The sequence below is a fragment of the Grammomys surdaster genome, unplaced genomic scaffold (genome assembly GCF_004785775.1).
Source record: "Grammomys surdaster isolate TR1022 unplaced genomic scaffold, NIH_TR_1.0 174, whole genome shotgun sequence".
Taxonomy (NCBI): Eukaryota; Metazoa; Chordata; class Mammalia; order Rodentia; family Muridae; genus Grammomys; species Grammomys surdaster.
The window spans coordinates 5,937,620-5,951,006 of NW_021604622.1; the positions used below are offsets into that span (position 1 = coordinate 5,937,620).

At 40.7% G+C, this 13,387-nt stretch overlaps 1 protein-coding gene across 1 annotated transcript in view; it reads right to left on the bottom strand.

Annotated features, from left to right (window-relative positions):
• Window positions 1-12,515: 12,515 nt before the first annotated feature.
• Window positions 12,516-13,387, bottom strand: part of Ttc23l (tetratricopeptide repeat domain 23 like) — a 51,845-nt gene continuing 50,973 nt past the window's right edge. The window contains exon 11 of the mRNA XM_028767667.1: window positions 12,516-13,152. Within this exon, the coding sequence (XP_028623500.1) occupies window positions 13,128-13,152 (25 nt within the window). The 3' untranslated portion in view covers window positions 12,516-13,127. The remainder of the gene's footprint in view (window positions 13,153-13,387) is intronic.

Sequence of the window (13,387 nt, forward strand, 5' to 3'; positions counted from 1 at the left end):
ACAAGTGTTTTAAATTGAGGCATTACTACGAAATTTGAGCAGTGCTTTATATGCTTCATTTTTATTATTATTGATTCAGTTTTGAGGGTTTCTTGTGTTTGTTTTGAGACAGAGACTCTCTACATAGCCTTAGCTATTCTAGAATTTACTATGTAGACAAGGCTGGTCTCGATCTCACAGAGATCTACTGTCTCTGATTCCTAAGTACTGGGATTAGAGGTGTACTGCCCTGGCCTCGGTTCCAGGAGCCATCTTAGATCTAATGCTATGTACCATCAGGACTCTTGGAGGACTCACAGGAGCCTGTGGTACCTCATTCTCTATCCCACTTTTTCCCTCACAAGGTTGATTTCCACATCCCCTTCATAAAAGGAGCCATGTTTGTATTTTCCTGGGTAATTTTTACTAAAATCATTTTTATAGCAGTAGATTTTTTTTGTCATTAACAAAGCATAATTAAGTTCTTCTTTCTGAGCTATGTGATAACAAGTAAACAGGCGCTGATAGTTTGGGGCATGATATTTTGTCTTGAGAAAATAATGTCATCCTATTGCAAGATTCATTTCTCATTCCTAAAATTGTCCCTTCCAGTCATTATGACTCCTGTCCCCAAATAAAAGTGCCCAAGACTACTGATGGTTGAAACAACTTGGTGATATCCACCAAAACCTGTGGGTGCTTTTAGAGTGCCCCACCCTAAAGTAGCACACAGAGCAGGAGAGAAAGCTAGCTTGGAGAGAAGTGAAGATGACTAAGGGCCAGCTTAGTTAATGACTTGAGTATCCCAGACAATCTCAGCGCCCAGTGGCTACTAAGGAGGTGGATGTTTATGAACTGCAGTGAGTGTTTTCAGGAGAAAATGAGTAAGTTTATTATGTGTGAAATAGTTTCTGTTTCTATAAATACTAAGTTTAGAACATAATTATGGAAGGTTGTCAATTGAGGGACTGCAGTTTTCCTTCATATTTAAGGAAGGCAATATTATAACACTTAGAATTTATCTAACTGCTTTTTACTCAGTCCCCTGCCCTAACACACACGATACATAAGAATGGGGGATTTGTTCATTCTTGTTTTGTTTTCTTAGAACAGTAGTACCTAGGCCTTCATTAATATGTGCTAAATGGGAGAGCCTCTGCCTTGAGGTTGTGCTTTAAAACTTACTATGCATTTTAAAAAATTGAGTCTATTGATAGATTTAATTAAGAATAGGCATTTGTAGATTTAAAACTATCTCTTTAGGTGCATATGGTTGGGGACTGTGGTTTTCTAGATTTATGTTTAATTATATGTGCAGGTATGTACACTTGAGTGTAGCTGTCCACAGAGGACTCTGAGCTGGTGTTGCAGTCGTGAGGCACATACATGGGTGCTGGGCACGAAACTCAGGTCCTTTGCAAGGGTGTTACATGTTCATAACTACTGAGCTGCTGCTTCTGCCCCAAATCATTATAACATCAAGGTGCTGATTTATTAAAGAATTTTTATGGGCTGGAGAGATGGCTCATAAGTTAAGAGCACTAACTGCTCTTTCAGAGGTCCTGAGTTCAATTCGCAGCAACTACATGGTGGCTCACAACCATCTATAGTAGGATTCGATGTCCTCTCTGGTGTATCTGAAGATAGCAACAATATACTCATATACATAAAACAAATAAATCTTTTTTTAAAAAAAGAATTTTTTGTATGTTCCCCTTGATTTAGAGATTGCTTTTTTTAATGAGCTTACCTTTGCTTTACCTCCAGTGAGAGACCACCCAAAGGAGTGCTTCCTCTGGCGGAGCTGGGGACACTTGGAGGCCACTAAATTTATATCACATACAGCGGATGGAAGAATACAAGCTGGGTTTTATAAGTTTTAATTTTGTGTTTTTGAACTTTATATCATTTCCTTTTTTGGAAAATTTTGCTTGGCACAAATAAGTAAGCAGTCTTTTTTTTTCCCTTTTTACCATTTTTATTCCCCATTTTGTTTCTACCTAGAATTTATTTAACTACTCAAAATAATATATTAAATAATTTCTTAAATTATACTTTTATAAATCACAGAATTTCTGATGTAAACTATTCCTGTAAAGCATGGTTGCAGTCGCCTGAAGGGGTAGGCTCTGATACTCTCAACAGTTTGGAGTGGACCCTTCCAGGAACAGATGGAGAGCCAGCAGGTGGCTCCATGGATAGACGTGGTACCTGTATAAGCCTGATGATTTACGTTCAGTCCTTAGGACTTATAGAAAAAACTGGATGCAGTGGTGTGTATCCATTATCCCAGCACTCTAGGGCAAGATGGGAGGTGAACAGAATCAGCCCAAAGTTTGTGGTCCAGCTAGTCTGGAGTACGCAGCACAGCAAAAGAAAGACCTGCCTCAAAAATGGACAGAGAGATAGCCCAAGCTCTTGAAAAGTCTGCGAACCTTCACCCATGTACTAACACTCAGTTTACTACAGTTTTTAAAATAGATAGACTGCCCCCCTTCCTACCTTCACATTTCCTGTTCCTTGTCACCTGAAATAAAAATCTGGGTTGAGCAAGTGCTGAGCCGCTGGGCTTGATCCTCATGTTCCAGTGATACTTTTAAACATGTCAGGTTATATGGTCTTCAGCATGTTCCTTGAGACTGCAACAGACTTCTCTCTCGGGGGACTAGACAGTGCTGTAGTTAGAAATGCTAGGAGTACTTGAACGTGCAAATCTGTTATGCATAGGAGTTTTGATAACCTTTGCAATATGTTTTCCTTGTGAAATAAATAGCTTATTGATTAGTATAAGATAGCTATTGATGTCCTTGGTAAAGCTGAAGAAATTCAGGGTTGTAAACAGACTAAATTAACTCTGAAGTAACTTATTCTTTCATGAAAAAGAAGAGTCTTGTTAGGGCTGTGGCCTGTCCCTCCAGGGATAGTAATGAAGTTTGGTTCCTGAATAGTCTTCCTATTGTTACTGTCCGAAAGTTTTGGTTGTACTTATTATCTGAGAGGTTTGGTTGCTGTTCCTAAGTTGGAACAGTACTGTCTGGTCTCTGATCAGATGGAACTTTGATATGAGGGGTTGCTTGATGGCTCACGTCATCAGTACAACTGGCCTATCTTCAGGTTATAAAACCTTTGCTAAAGCTTCTTAAACATCTCCCTAGGACACAATCTGATTTGGGCTTGGATTTCTTCTGAATTGATATGGAGATCATAAGAAAATAACCTAACCTCTTACACCCTGAAATGCCAGTGCCTATTAGCTAATTCAAAAGAGTAGTGTAGTTCAGGCCCATTAACTACTGTATGCATTTGTCTACAGCCATCCCATCCCAAACATACACACAGTTTAGTCTGGTCTCGGAAGGTAGGCAGAGTTAGCCCTGGTTAGCACTTGGATGGGAAAAACATCAAGAGTTTGATTGTCTGATCCCACTTCTTGGCTCCCAATGATAGAATTTAGAAAGCAGCTTGATACTTACCTATTTTTCCAAAGAGAATGCAATTTCAAATTTAGGTTACGTTACACTCAACATTTCTACTGTTACTTTGAGTTCACAAAGCAATCAAATTTTAAGTTGGTGAAACTACTCTTACCTGTAAATATACAGTTATGACAGTGGTTTGTGTCTGTATATTTCTCAAATCCATAAACCACTGTGTGAAAGTGGTGGTAACTCTTTCTATGCTACTTGAGTTAATCAGAACTTCCGGATGTGAGCAGAAGTCCCATCTCCAGGCAGGACTAAAATTAACAATGACAGGCCATGTAACCAGTAAACAATCAATGCCAAAAAAGCAGAGTCAGGGCTGCACCTGGGGACTTTGATTCTGACTGCCAGACTAAAGCATTCTGGGAAAAAGATGGCAGCAGCCCAGAGAAAACCTACCAGTCTTCGGGCTAGCCTTGAGGTTAAATGGTGCATGGGCTCTGGCCACAGCCAAACACTGCTCATGACTTCCTATCAGTTGGGGATTGTATGATTATTGGACTGAACGTTACTTGTTGAATAAAGAATGAAATGTTCTGTAAGTACTAAGTGAAAGGTATTTGGTAGTGAGACACTGAGTTTCCCAAAGACAAAGTCTTTGAGTTCCATTAAATTAATTCAGGTAACAGGCTGAAGGAAGACTTTTTTTTTAGATTGTCTAAACTAATACGAATTTTCTCTCTTGCTTTTTTGCATACATGAAGAGTAACATAATTTTGCTGCAGCGATACTCCAGGCTAGCTGGCCCATCAGCCTTTACTTCAAGTGATTCTCCTGTCTCTGCCTCTCAAGTCTCCTTAGGAGTGCTGGAATTACAGATGTGTGTCACCACATGCAGTCTTTTATTTTGCATGGCTTCAATGCTCAGACTTAGGTATTCGGGCTTACAGAGCTAGCCCTTTTACCCATTGAGCCATCTTCCCAGCCTATCCTTTCCTAAAGATTTTTAAACCCAACTTGGTAGAGGCAGCAGGAAAGGAAGCCCCATCTATAATCCAGGAATAATTACCAAGCTAACCTTAAACAAATCTCTTAATCTCTTTTCTCCTATCCACAGGTCGTTTATAAAATAAGGTCCTTTCTGACTCTAACATACAATCAGATCAGGGCAGATTTCTCAGGAGACTGAAACATTACTCACAAAGCAGTTTCAGGAGCCTTAAACAGGCTGTGACTAAAACCGCTTCCAGTCTATTAGGATGCTCACTGATAAGCTGCTTCGTAAGGTACTGAGACTGTGGGGCAGTTCTGGAGCCCTCTCTCAGCATGTGGTTGTGTTCAACCCACAGTATCTAGAGGAAGAAAGTCAAGACTTAACTGAGTTAATTAGAAAACAGAAAGGGGAGGTGATAGAGACGCAGTGACATGGAGTACTGTCGAAACAAAGCATCACTAAAGAATTTCTTTACCAGGTTATAGATCAAGATCCTGGTTTCTAATAGCTCTTATATATCCCACCCACTCTTTCCTCAAGAATCTTTTTGGTTTTTCAAGACAGGGTTTCTCTGTGTAGCCCTGGCTGTCCTGGAACTCACTCTGTAGACCAGGCTGGCCTCGAACTCAGAAATCTGCCTGTCTCTGCCTCCCAAGTGCTGGGATTAAAGGCGTGCACCACCACCGCCCAGCTTTCCTCAAGAATCTTTAGAATCCTTAGTTTAAAAAAACAAAAAACAAAAACAAATCACTTCCACTTTGGCTCTGTTGCTGCCGTCCATGCCGATAAACATACTTTGTGCTCTAGAATTTTGGTTAGCAACAAGGTTTTTATTGTTGGCTATCTTGTGTAGAGTTTTCAGTCCCTGATAACACAAGAGAGACCTAGAAAGGAAGGAGAAAAGCATTTTAATTTTTGTTGGTTTTTCTCTCCAATGAGAGCTGCCCCTGCCCCAACACCATATCACTGCCTTATCAGTGTTGAAAGGCTCTGCTCATCCTGAGGCTAGGACAGCGTCGTATGACTAAACATTACTATACTTAACTACGTTGAATGAGTGTTTAAACAAATCCAAAATAGGACTAGAGTCTTGGATTTGGTCCAAAAGACCAAAGCTCTTCCCTGGTCTTAGAAAAAGTCTGGGTATCATAACTACCTGGGCTGCATTTAACCTGAAGCTGAAGAAAACCTATCTGATTTATCCAATGTACTTCAGGATTTTCAAATACTTTCTGACGGGCACAGAGATCCAAACCCCAAGCTGTAAGAGGTCCCAGCCTGCCTGTTTCTGCCTATTAAGGCTTCTATGTTCCCATTTCCTTACACTGGAAGAGCTAATATTCATCCACAAAGTTTCTATGAAGAATGCTTTTCAGACACCATGCCGTCAGTCTAAAATTTCTTTCTTTCTTTCTTTCTTTCTTTCTTTCTTTCTTTCTTTCTTTCTTTCTTTTCTTCCTTCCTTCCTTCCTTCCTTCCTTCCTTCCTTCTTTCTTTCTTTCTTTCTTTCTTTCTTTCTTTCTTTCTTTCTTTCTTTCTTTTTTTTTCTTTTTGGTTTTTTGAGACAGGGTTTCTCTGTGTAGTCCTGGCTGTCCTGTCCTGGAACTCACTCTGTAGACCAGGCTGGCCTCGAACTCAGAAATCTGCCTGCTGGGATTAAAGGTGTGCGCCACCACTGCCCGGCTCAGTCTAAAATTTCATAGGGTGATTTCATAGTCCCTGGAGAGATGGAGTAACTATATTCCACATGAATCTGATACACAATTGACAAAGAAATTGGGACTTTAAATGTACAATCTCACTTAAGACTGTTTTGTGTTCTGACTACTACCAGGCTACAAAACATACAGGAAATTACCTGTAGCTTAACTACCTCATCAGTAACAAGAGATAATGTTAGCAGAGGGAACAGGCACAGATTCAGTTCTGCCCAAGGGTCTCACTAAATCAGAGGTGAGCAAAGATCTGAGGATGGACTGACTGCTAGGACAGTGAGTCAGCCAGCTGCCACAAGGTGGCAGGATTCCCCTGTCCAAAATCCTCTGTTGTCAAGAACATTGGTTTGCACTAAGTATAGTCAATCTCTTCCTCTTGTTTAAGTGTTCATTTCTAACAGTGTTTTCTTTTCTGTTTTCAGGGGTTCTAGATCGCATTTGAAATGTTAACCAACCAAATGTTTTCCCCATGAGATTAGTGTTAGCTTTCCCAAGCAGCCAGCTCTACCCCCATTTGCCTTAAGCATCAATGCTGTAAGCAAAAGATCATGAAATCACAATAATAAAAACGGCTGTTAATTTGGTACATGGTTACTGTGGGTGAATGCTTTGTGAGCGCTCCATTTGTTTCCCACAGTGATCCTGACACAAGGATAGAACTCATCTTTATTTTTTAGACAAGGAAAATGGGATTAGATAGAACTAGAAAGTATTAGTGGTTTGAATCCAGGCCTCCCTGTTTCCAGAGCTATACTGAAACTGTAGCCCATTGTGTTGCCAACACTGACCTCAGCGTTTAACTGTTCTACCTGTCGCAAGCCTCCCAAGCAGCTGAGACCACAGGCAGATGCCTCCATATCTAGCATTGAGCTGCTACTCTTAACCACTGTGAATCATAAGGGACAATTAGATCAAAGGACATGTTCAAGTCAACTTTCTATGATCAGATAAATGGTTGATTGTTGACATAATTTGTATCCTAAAACTTCATCATAGCTTAAAGGAAAACCCAAATTCTTTACCAAACTACAAAAGCATTCTTGAACCTTAAGATCAAGCATGTCCTACATCCTTTGATTTGAACAACTGACTATTGCAAAAAGAATTTAGGTTCATAGAAATACAGCATTGAGAATAGCCCCGCTGTTCTGCCTGTTACCAACTCTCCCCCTGTGCTTCTCTAGACCCAAACCATAGTCCAGAAAGGGCAAGAAGGGTAGTGGGCAGAAGGGGCCCTGCTGGAAAGCCTGGAAGCCAGTTTCTCCTGCTTGCCTTTGGAACACCATGCCTGCCAGGATGCTACCATGCTTCCTGCCATAATGATAACGGACTGAACCTCAGAACCCAATTTAATGTTTTCCTTTATAAGAGTTGCCTTGCTCACGATGTCCCTTTACAGCAATGGAAACCCTAACAAATACAGAAGTTGGTACCAGGGACTGGGGTTTTGCTGTGATAGGCCTGCCCATGCTTTTGTTTGGAGGAATGTGGATTTTAGGACTTTGGAAAGCAGTGAAATGTTTTAAGGGAGACTTAATGGGCCATCCTGGTAGGAATATGGAGGGGGATTTGAACTATGCAGACTTAGCCCAAGAGGTTTCAGTGGAGAAAATTTTCAGTATATGTCCTTAGAAACTACTTTTGTGATATTCTGGTGAAGAATGTGACTACTTTTTGCCCTTGTCTAAAGAATCTACCTAAGGCTAAGGTAAAGAAATTTATATTAATTATACTGACAATGGAAGTCTCAAAAAAAAAAAAAGTCCAGCAGACTTTGTTCCCTGGTTTAGTCTCAAAGAGCCATTTTGATTAAGCATAGAAAGCTTAAAAAGAAAAGAAGTCAAAATATATGGCTCAAAGAGCACCAGGAAATAGAATGGAGCTGAATCCCATGTTCCAGGAGAAGAACAGATTAAGGGAGTGGTGACCTTGAGGCAAGATCCCACCCTGCTAAGCTTACTATTCATGCTTTTGCAGTCAAACAAGGGACTTGGTTATTGTTTTCATTTGGACTTTTAATCTGGAATGAGCTACAATCCAGAAATAGAGGACACAGGCTTTTGATCCAGATCTTGAGGAATGGTGGCCATGAAAAGCTACAAGGCCCAGGCATGGGGGTACACACCTTTAATCCCCAGAAACAAAGGCAAGCAAGCAGATCTCTGAGTTCAAAGCCAGCCTGGGACAGAGCAAGTTCTAGGAAAAGAAAAGCTTAAATCCAGGCATGGTGGCCTTTAATCTCAGAATCCAGGATATAAAGCCATGCAGATCTCTGAGTTCAAGGCCAATTTACAGAGCAAATTCCAGGATAGCTAAACGTAGACAATGAGGGATGTAATGAGGAAGGAGGGCCATGTTCCAGCCCCAGCAAGCAGCAGAACTTGGCAGCTTCAACCATGTGGCTCTGGCTATAGAGTCAAGAATAGAAGGCACTACTGGGACAATTGATGCTGGTTAGCTGGAGCCAAGAAATTAGTGGTGATTCAGAAGAGACTAGTATCACTGAGATGAAATTCTCTGGGAAGTGTTTTCTGAGAGCACAAAGAAGCTGTGTTCTAGAGATAGCCAAGGTTGTATCTAGTGCTTCAGCTGGATTTATTAATGTGTAAGAATCACCCAGGTAGTACTGGTTTTCAAGGCCTGAAGGAGTCATGGAAAGCAGCTGAGGATTGGCACTGTGAGAGGCCATGGAAGGCCATTGGTGAAGGTGCAGCCTCAGTTGCAGTTAATGGCCCAGGACTGAAGGGGTCATGCAGAAAAGTTGAGGCTTGGCACCATGAAGAGAGCCTATGAGAGACTATTGGTAAAGCCTAGTAACAGCAGAAGACCCCACTGTACTAGAGATGCCAGTGCCATGGGATGACCACCAAGAACAGCAGCAGCAGTGGAGTGGAGTCAATTGGAGCCTAGAGAGCTGCAGAGGACAGAGCTGGAGAAGTAACCCAAGCTCTTTGGAGGAGCCCAGAAGATCATGTGTGGATCCCGGACATTGAAAAAAAGAAGCTATGAAGCTGAAATTGATTTGGACACCCCAAGATGTTAAAGATGCCAGAGCCATGGGATACGTGCCAAGGAAAGCTGCCAACAGTGAGTGGAAACAGCCCAATAGAATGAAGCTTGTTGCTGCTGAATGCCAGATCTGCCAACAGCAGCCAACAAGGAGGAAAGGAGTTGGAGATCTGAAGAACACTTTGACATCAGACATGGAGACACGGAGACTGGAAAGCCAGCTGGTTTTCTGTCTTGCTTTGGTCCAGTATTTCCGCTCTATGATGCTTTGGAATAGTAATGTATACTCTGTATGATGTTGGGGTATGTGATCTGCCTTTTGATTTTGATTTCTTAGGAGATTACAGTTAAGACATGGCATGAATCTCAGAAGAGACTTTGAACTTTGGACTTTTAACATTGTTGAGACTGTTACAAACAATGGGACTTTTTGAAGTTGGACTAAATATGTTTTGTATTATGCTATAGCTAGGTATGGCCCCCAGAGACTCACATGCTTGAACAAGTCTATGGGGCCAGGGAGTAGAATATGGTGGTTCGAATATACTTGGCCCAGGAAGTGGCACTATTAGGTGTGATCTTGTTGGAGGAAGTGTGTCACTGTGGAGGTGGGCTTTGAGAGACCTTCCTCATAGATGCCTGGAAGCCAGTCTTTTCCTGTTGGCCTTTGGGACAATGTGTAGAACTCTCAGCTCCTCTGGCACCACAACTGCCTAACTGCTGCCATGCTTCCTTCCATGATGATAATGGACTGAACCTCAGAACCAGTAAGCCAGCCCCAATTAGATGTTGTCCTTTATAAGAGTTGCCTTGGTCATGGTGTCTGTTCACAGCAATGGAACTGTAACTAAGACAATTGCCATGAAGAATCTCAATAAAGTGAATTCACACAAAGTTAATAGAGATTCGGTGTGCCAAAAGGCAGGGTGATACAGCAGCTGGAGGTACAGACTCCAGTCTAGTCGGACCAAGGAGCAACTTAAGCCTTCAAATCTTATTGGTAACGTGGTGCTGACAACAGAAATCCCTTTATATTCATCCGGCAAGATGGAAAGGCTCACAATATTTGCCTGCTGTGCCACTGCATCCTGCATGATGCCAGCGTTTGTGAGATAGTGGCATGAGGAATTGGAGTTGGAGGTTATCCACAGTTCCAGGCCAGCTAGAGCTACATATTAAGATCTTATTGAAAGGGAGGGAGGGAGGGAGGGGGGGAGGGGGGGAGGGAGGGGGGGAGGGAGGGAGGGAGGGAGAAGAAATGAGGGGAGATGGCTATGTTCAAATAGCACCTAGCACAAAGCATCTAATAAATGTTAGCTAATGCCACCAAAAAAGAAAAAGAAAAGGAAATAATAGCATTAAAAATATTAATTTGCTCTACAGATCTAAGTGTATTCCCAGTCCTGTGGGTTACAGCACCCACATCACCTTGTTGGTGGCTGCTTGTTTTTTTTTCTAAGCTGATTTCGACCACAGCTCTTTCCCCTCTCCAGGTAGACTGTGTGCATCTCTTGGCAGTCAGCATTCCCCATTAGATACAGCAGCAAGAACTACGCAAGAGCTAAGTACTTACGTTCTTCCCAGGCATCGCCCCCCTTCACTCCATTCTGACTCTGCATACGCTTTTCTTTCTTCCTGGAGTGGCTTCTTTTTTCCATCTGGTTAAACTTGCCCTTTGGGAGACAGCTCACTGGTTACATCGTGAAGGCTTTTCTGGGTCCTATATTGACTGTCTCACTTTATCCTCATGACATAGTGGGCTCTAATCTGGAACATACACTCTGTATTTTATTGTTTCTTTGAACTCCTTCTTGCACCAATGGCTGCCCCCTTATGTCGAATGACTGGTTTATCTATGATGGTTACCTCTGATATCCAGTGAATGTGTTTTATTTATGTTGCTTACCTGTGACATCTAGAGCTGTACCTGTTCTTATCAGATGTTGAAGGCATGTATGAGACAAGTAGACCCTTGGTACAAGTCTCTGTAGAGGTGATTGCCCCAGGGCCCATTTCTACTCTACATTCCTTCATCTTTCCTCTCCCAGCCTCATAGCCCAGGAGCAGCTGCTCCATTGTGTTTACGTGACCAAGAGGCCTTGACGAAGGACTCAGTGCAAGTAGTGGACATGAGTTATGAAATAGGATCTAAGGGTGATAGTTTCTCTAGTACTAATTATGTCATAGACTTTTTCCTTTCAGAGTGGTGAACAAGTCCACTAAAATACACTTGCTAGTAAAAAAGTAAAATCCAATGTGAAACTCTACAGCTTCTAGTCTAACTATAGATGTTCATTAAGATGTATTGTCTTTGGGTTTGTTGACTAGTGTTGTTTTCTTTCCTTATAATATATATATATATATATATATATATATATATATATATATATGTTTTTAAGATGCTTGGGCCCTAACACGTCAATGAACTTTGTGGTTTCTGGTTTTGTTCTCTTTTTGTAAAAATTCTTTTCCCCCAATGTTGACATATGCAGCTTTAACATCCATCAAAAAGCTCTGTCAATACTGTCAATATAACTTCTCAGTTTGCAGTTGTCCCAGAGGTATTTTCTATGATCAAAATAAAGCAGATACTCCACACTTTCTTACTACCAATAAGTCTGTATTGATAGATATGGCCAGTATCTATGAACCTCCCACGGCTTTGCCACATGCTGGTGTGAAGTGCATAAACACTTTCACTCTGCATTGTTTGTATAGTACAGATACTGTTTGACTCCTCATTAAAGAAAGCTGATATGTAGGGTATCTTGTACATGGAAAGTGCTGGAACAAGATTTAAACAACTTCAGAACACTATGTTTAGTATGTGGTCTACATTAATCTAGTTAGGACTCTCTTGTAACAGGAGTGGGGCACTTTCCAAGGTAATGGTGACTTTCTGATTATGGAACAGGTCTAATCAAGTGTTAGCCCAAACATTTATCTCAAAAAGTTGTTCTACTAATGGAACTCATGCTGTTAGTAAATGGCGATGTCCTACTTGCCAGTAGAGCGGCATCTTGTTAGTCACCGTTCTCTCCACATCTGGAATCTTTGTCAGTATTCGTCATCATCTCCAATCATACACTGTCCAGGCCAGATGGCTTTCCAAGCTGTGTTTCTCACATTAACTCATTTACTTACAACAACCCTAAGAACCGAGCGTTCTATGTTTATCCCTAGTTCATGGATGAGGAAACTGAGAAGTGAGCTGTCCAAGACCACATGCTAATACTGGCTGTATCCCCCTGCTACATTGAATTAGCTCTTAACATTGACATTTGAGCCACATGCTTTAAATCTATCTTTCCGTCACCACAAATAAGATGAATGTTATAAATTTTAAAATAAAATAGCAGAGATATGTAGCATAAAGTCTTCACACACAAATGACCCAGAGATAATACTATTATCTTTAGTAATCACATATTTATAAAAACCAGTATGCATTTTTCTTATTTCTTCCAATATATCTGAGGTATTCTCTGTGACTCTCTAAAGCTACAGCTCATGGTTTTGAATGACCATGTAATAATATACAGCACTGTTTCTTCTGGTTGGCATTTGAGCTTGTCTACTGTTCTTTTTTTTTTCTTATTAGAAACAAATCATTAAGGAAGATAAAGATAGACATGCACATAGTTTGAGTACATATCTCAAAGGATGGATTTTGAACCATATTTCAGAGTCATGGGATGCACACATTTAAATGTTTTACTCACCTTTTCCCCTCAAAAATACAAGCAAAAGGTAGTATAGCAACTCGTCTTATGAACAAAATATGAAGAGGGCTTACTGTCTGTAATCTTTTTGACAGAACTGGGCTTGTAGTTATAGTCTCCATTATCACAAATACTCAGCTAACACTTGTATTTGTTAATGCTACATGAGACTGGAAATTTTGTCTGCTCACTGGTTGTTTGCATTTCCTTTATGTTTCATTGCAATAGGGTAATTAGTGCTTTCTGGAAACTTTCTCCTCCTCCTTTGGTTTCTTTCTTGTTTTTTCTAAGGTTTCTTTTTGAGTCTCCATCTAACTAATATAATGATAATGCTTGCTATTGTTGTTAGTTTTACTACTACTACTACTACCATTAACTACTACTACAATTAACTACAACTACTACCATTAACTACTAGTAGTATTAACTACAACTACTACCATTAACTACTACTACTATTAACTACTAAATTAGGTACTACTATTACTACTACTATAACTACTACTACTATTAACTACTACTACTAACTACTACTATTACTATTAA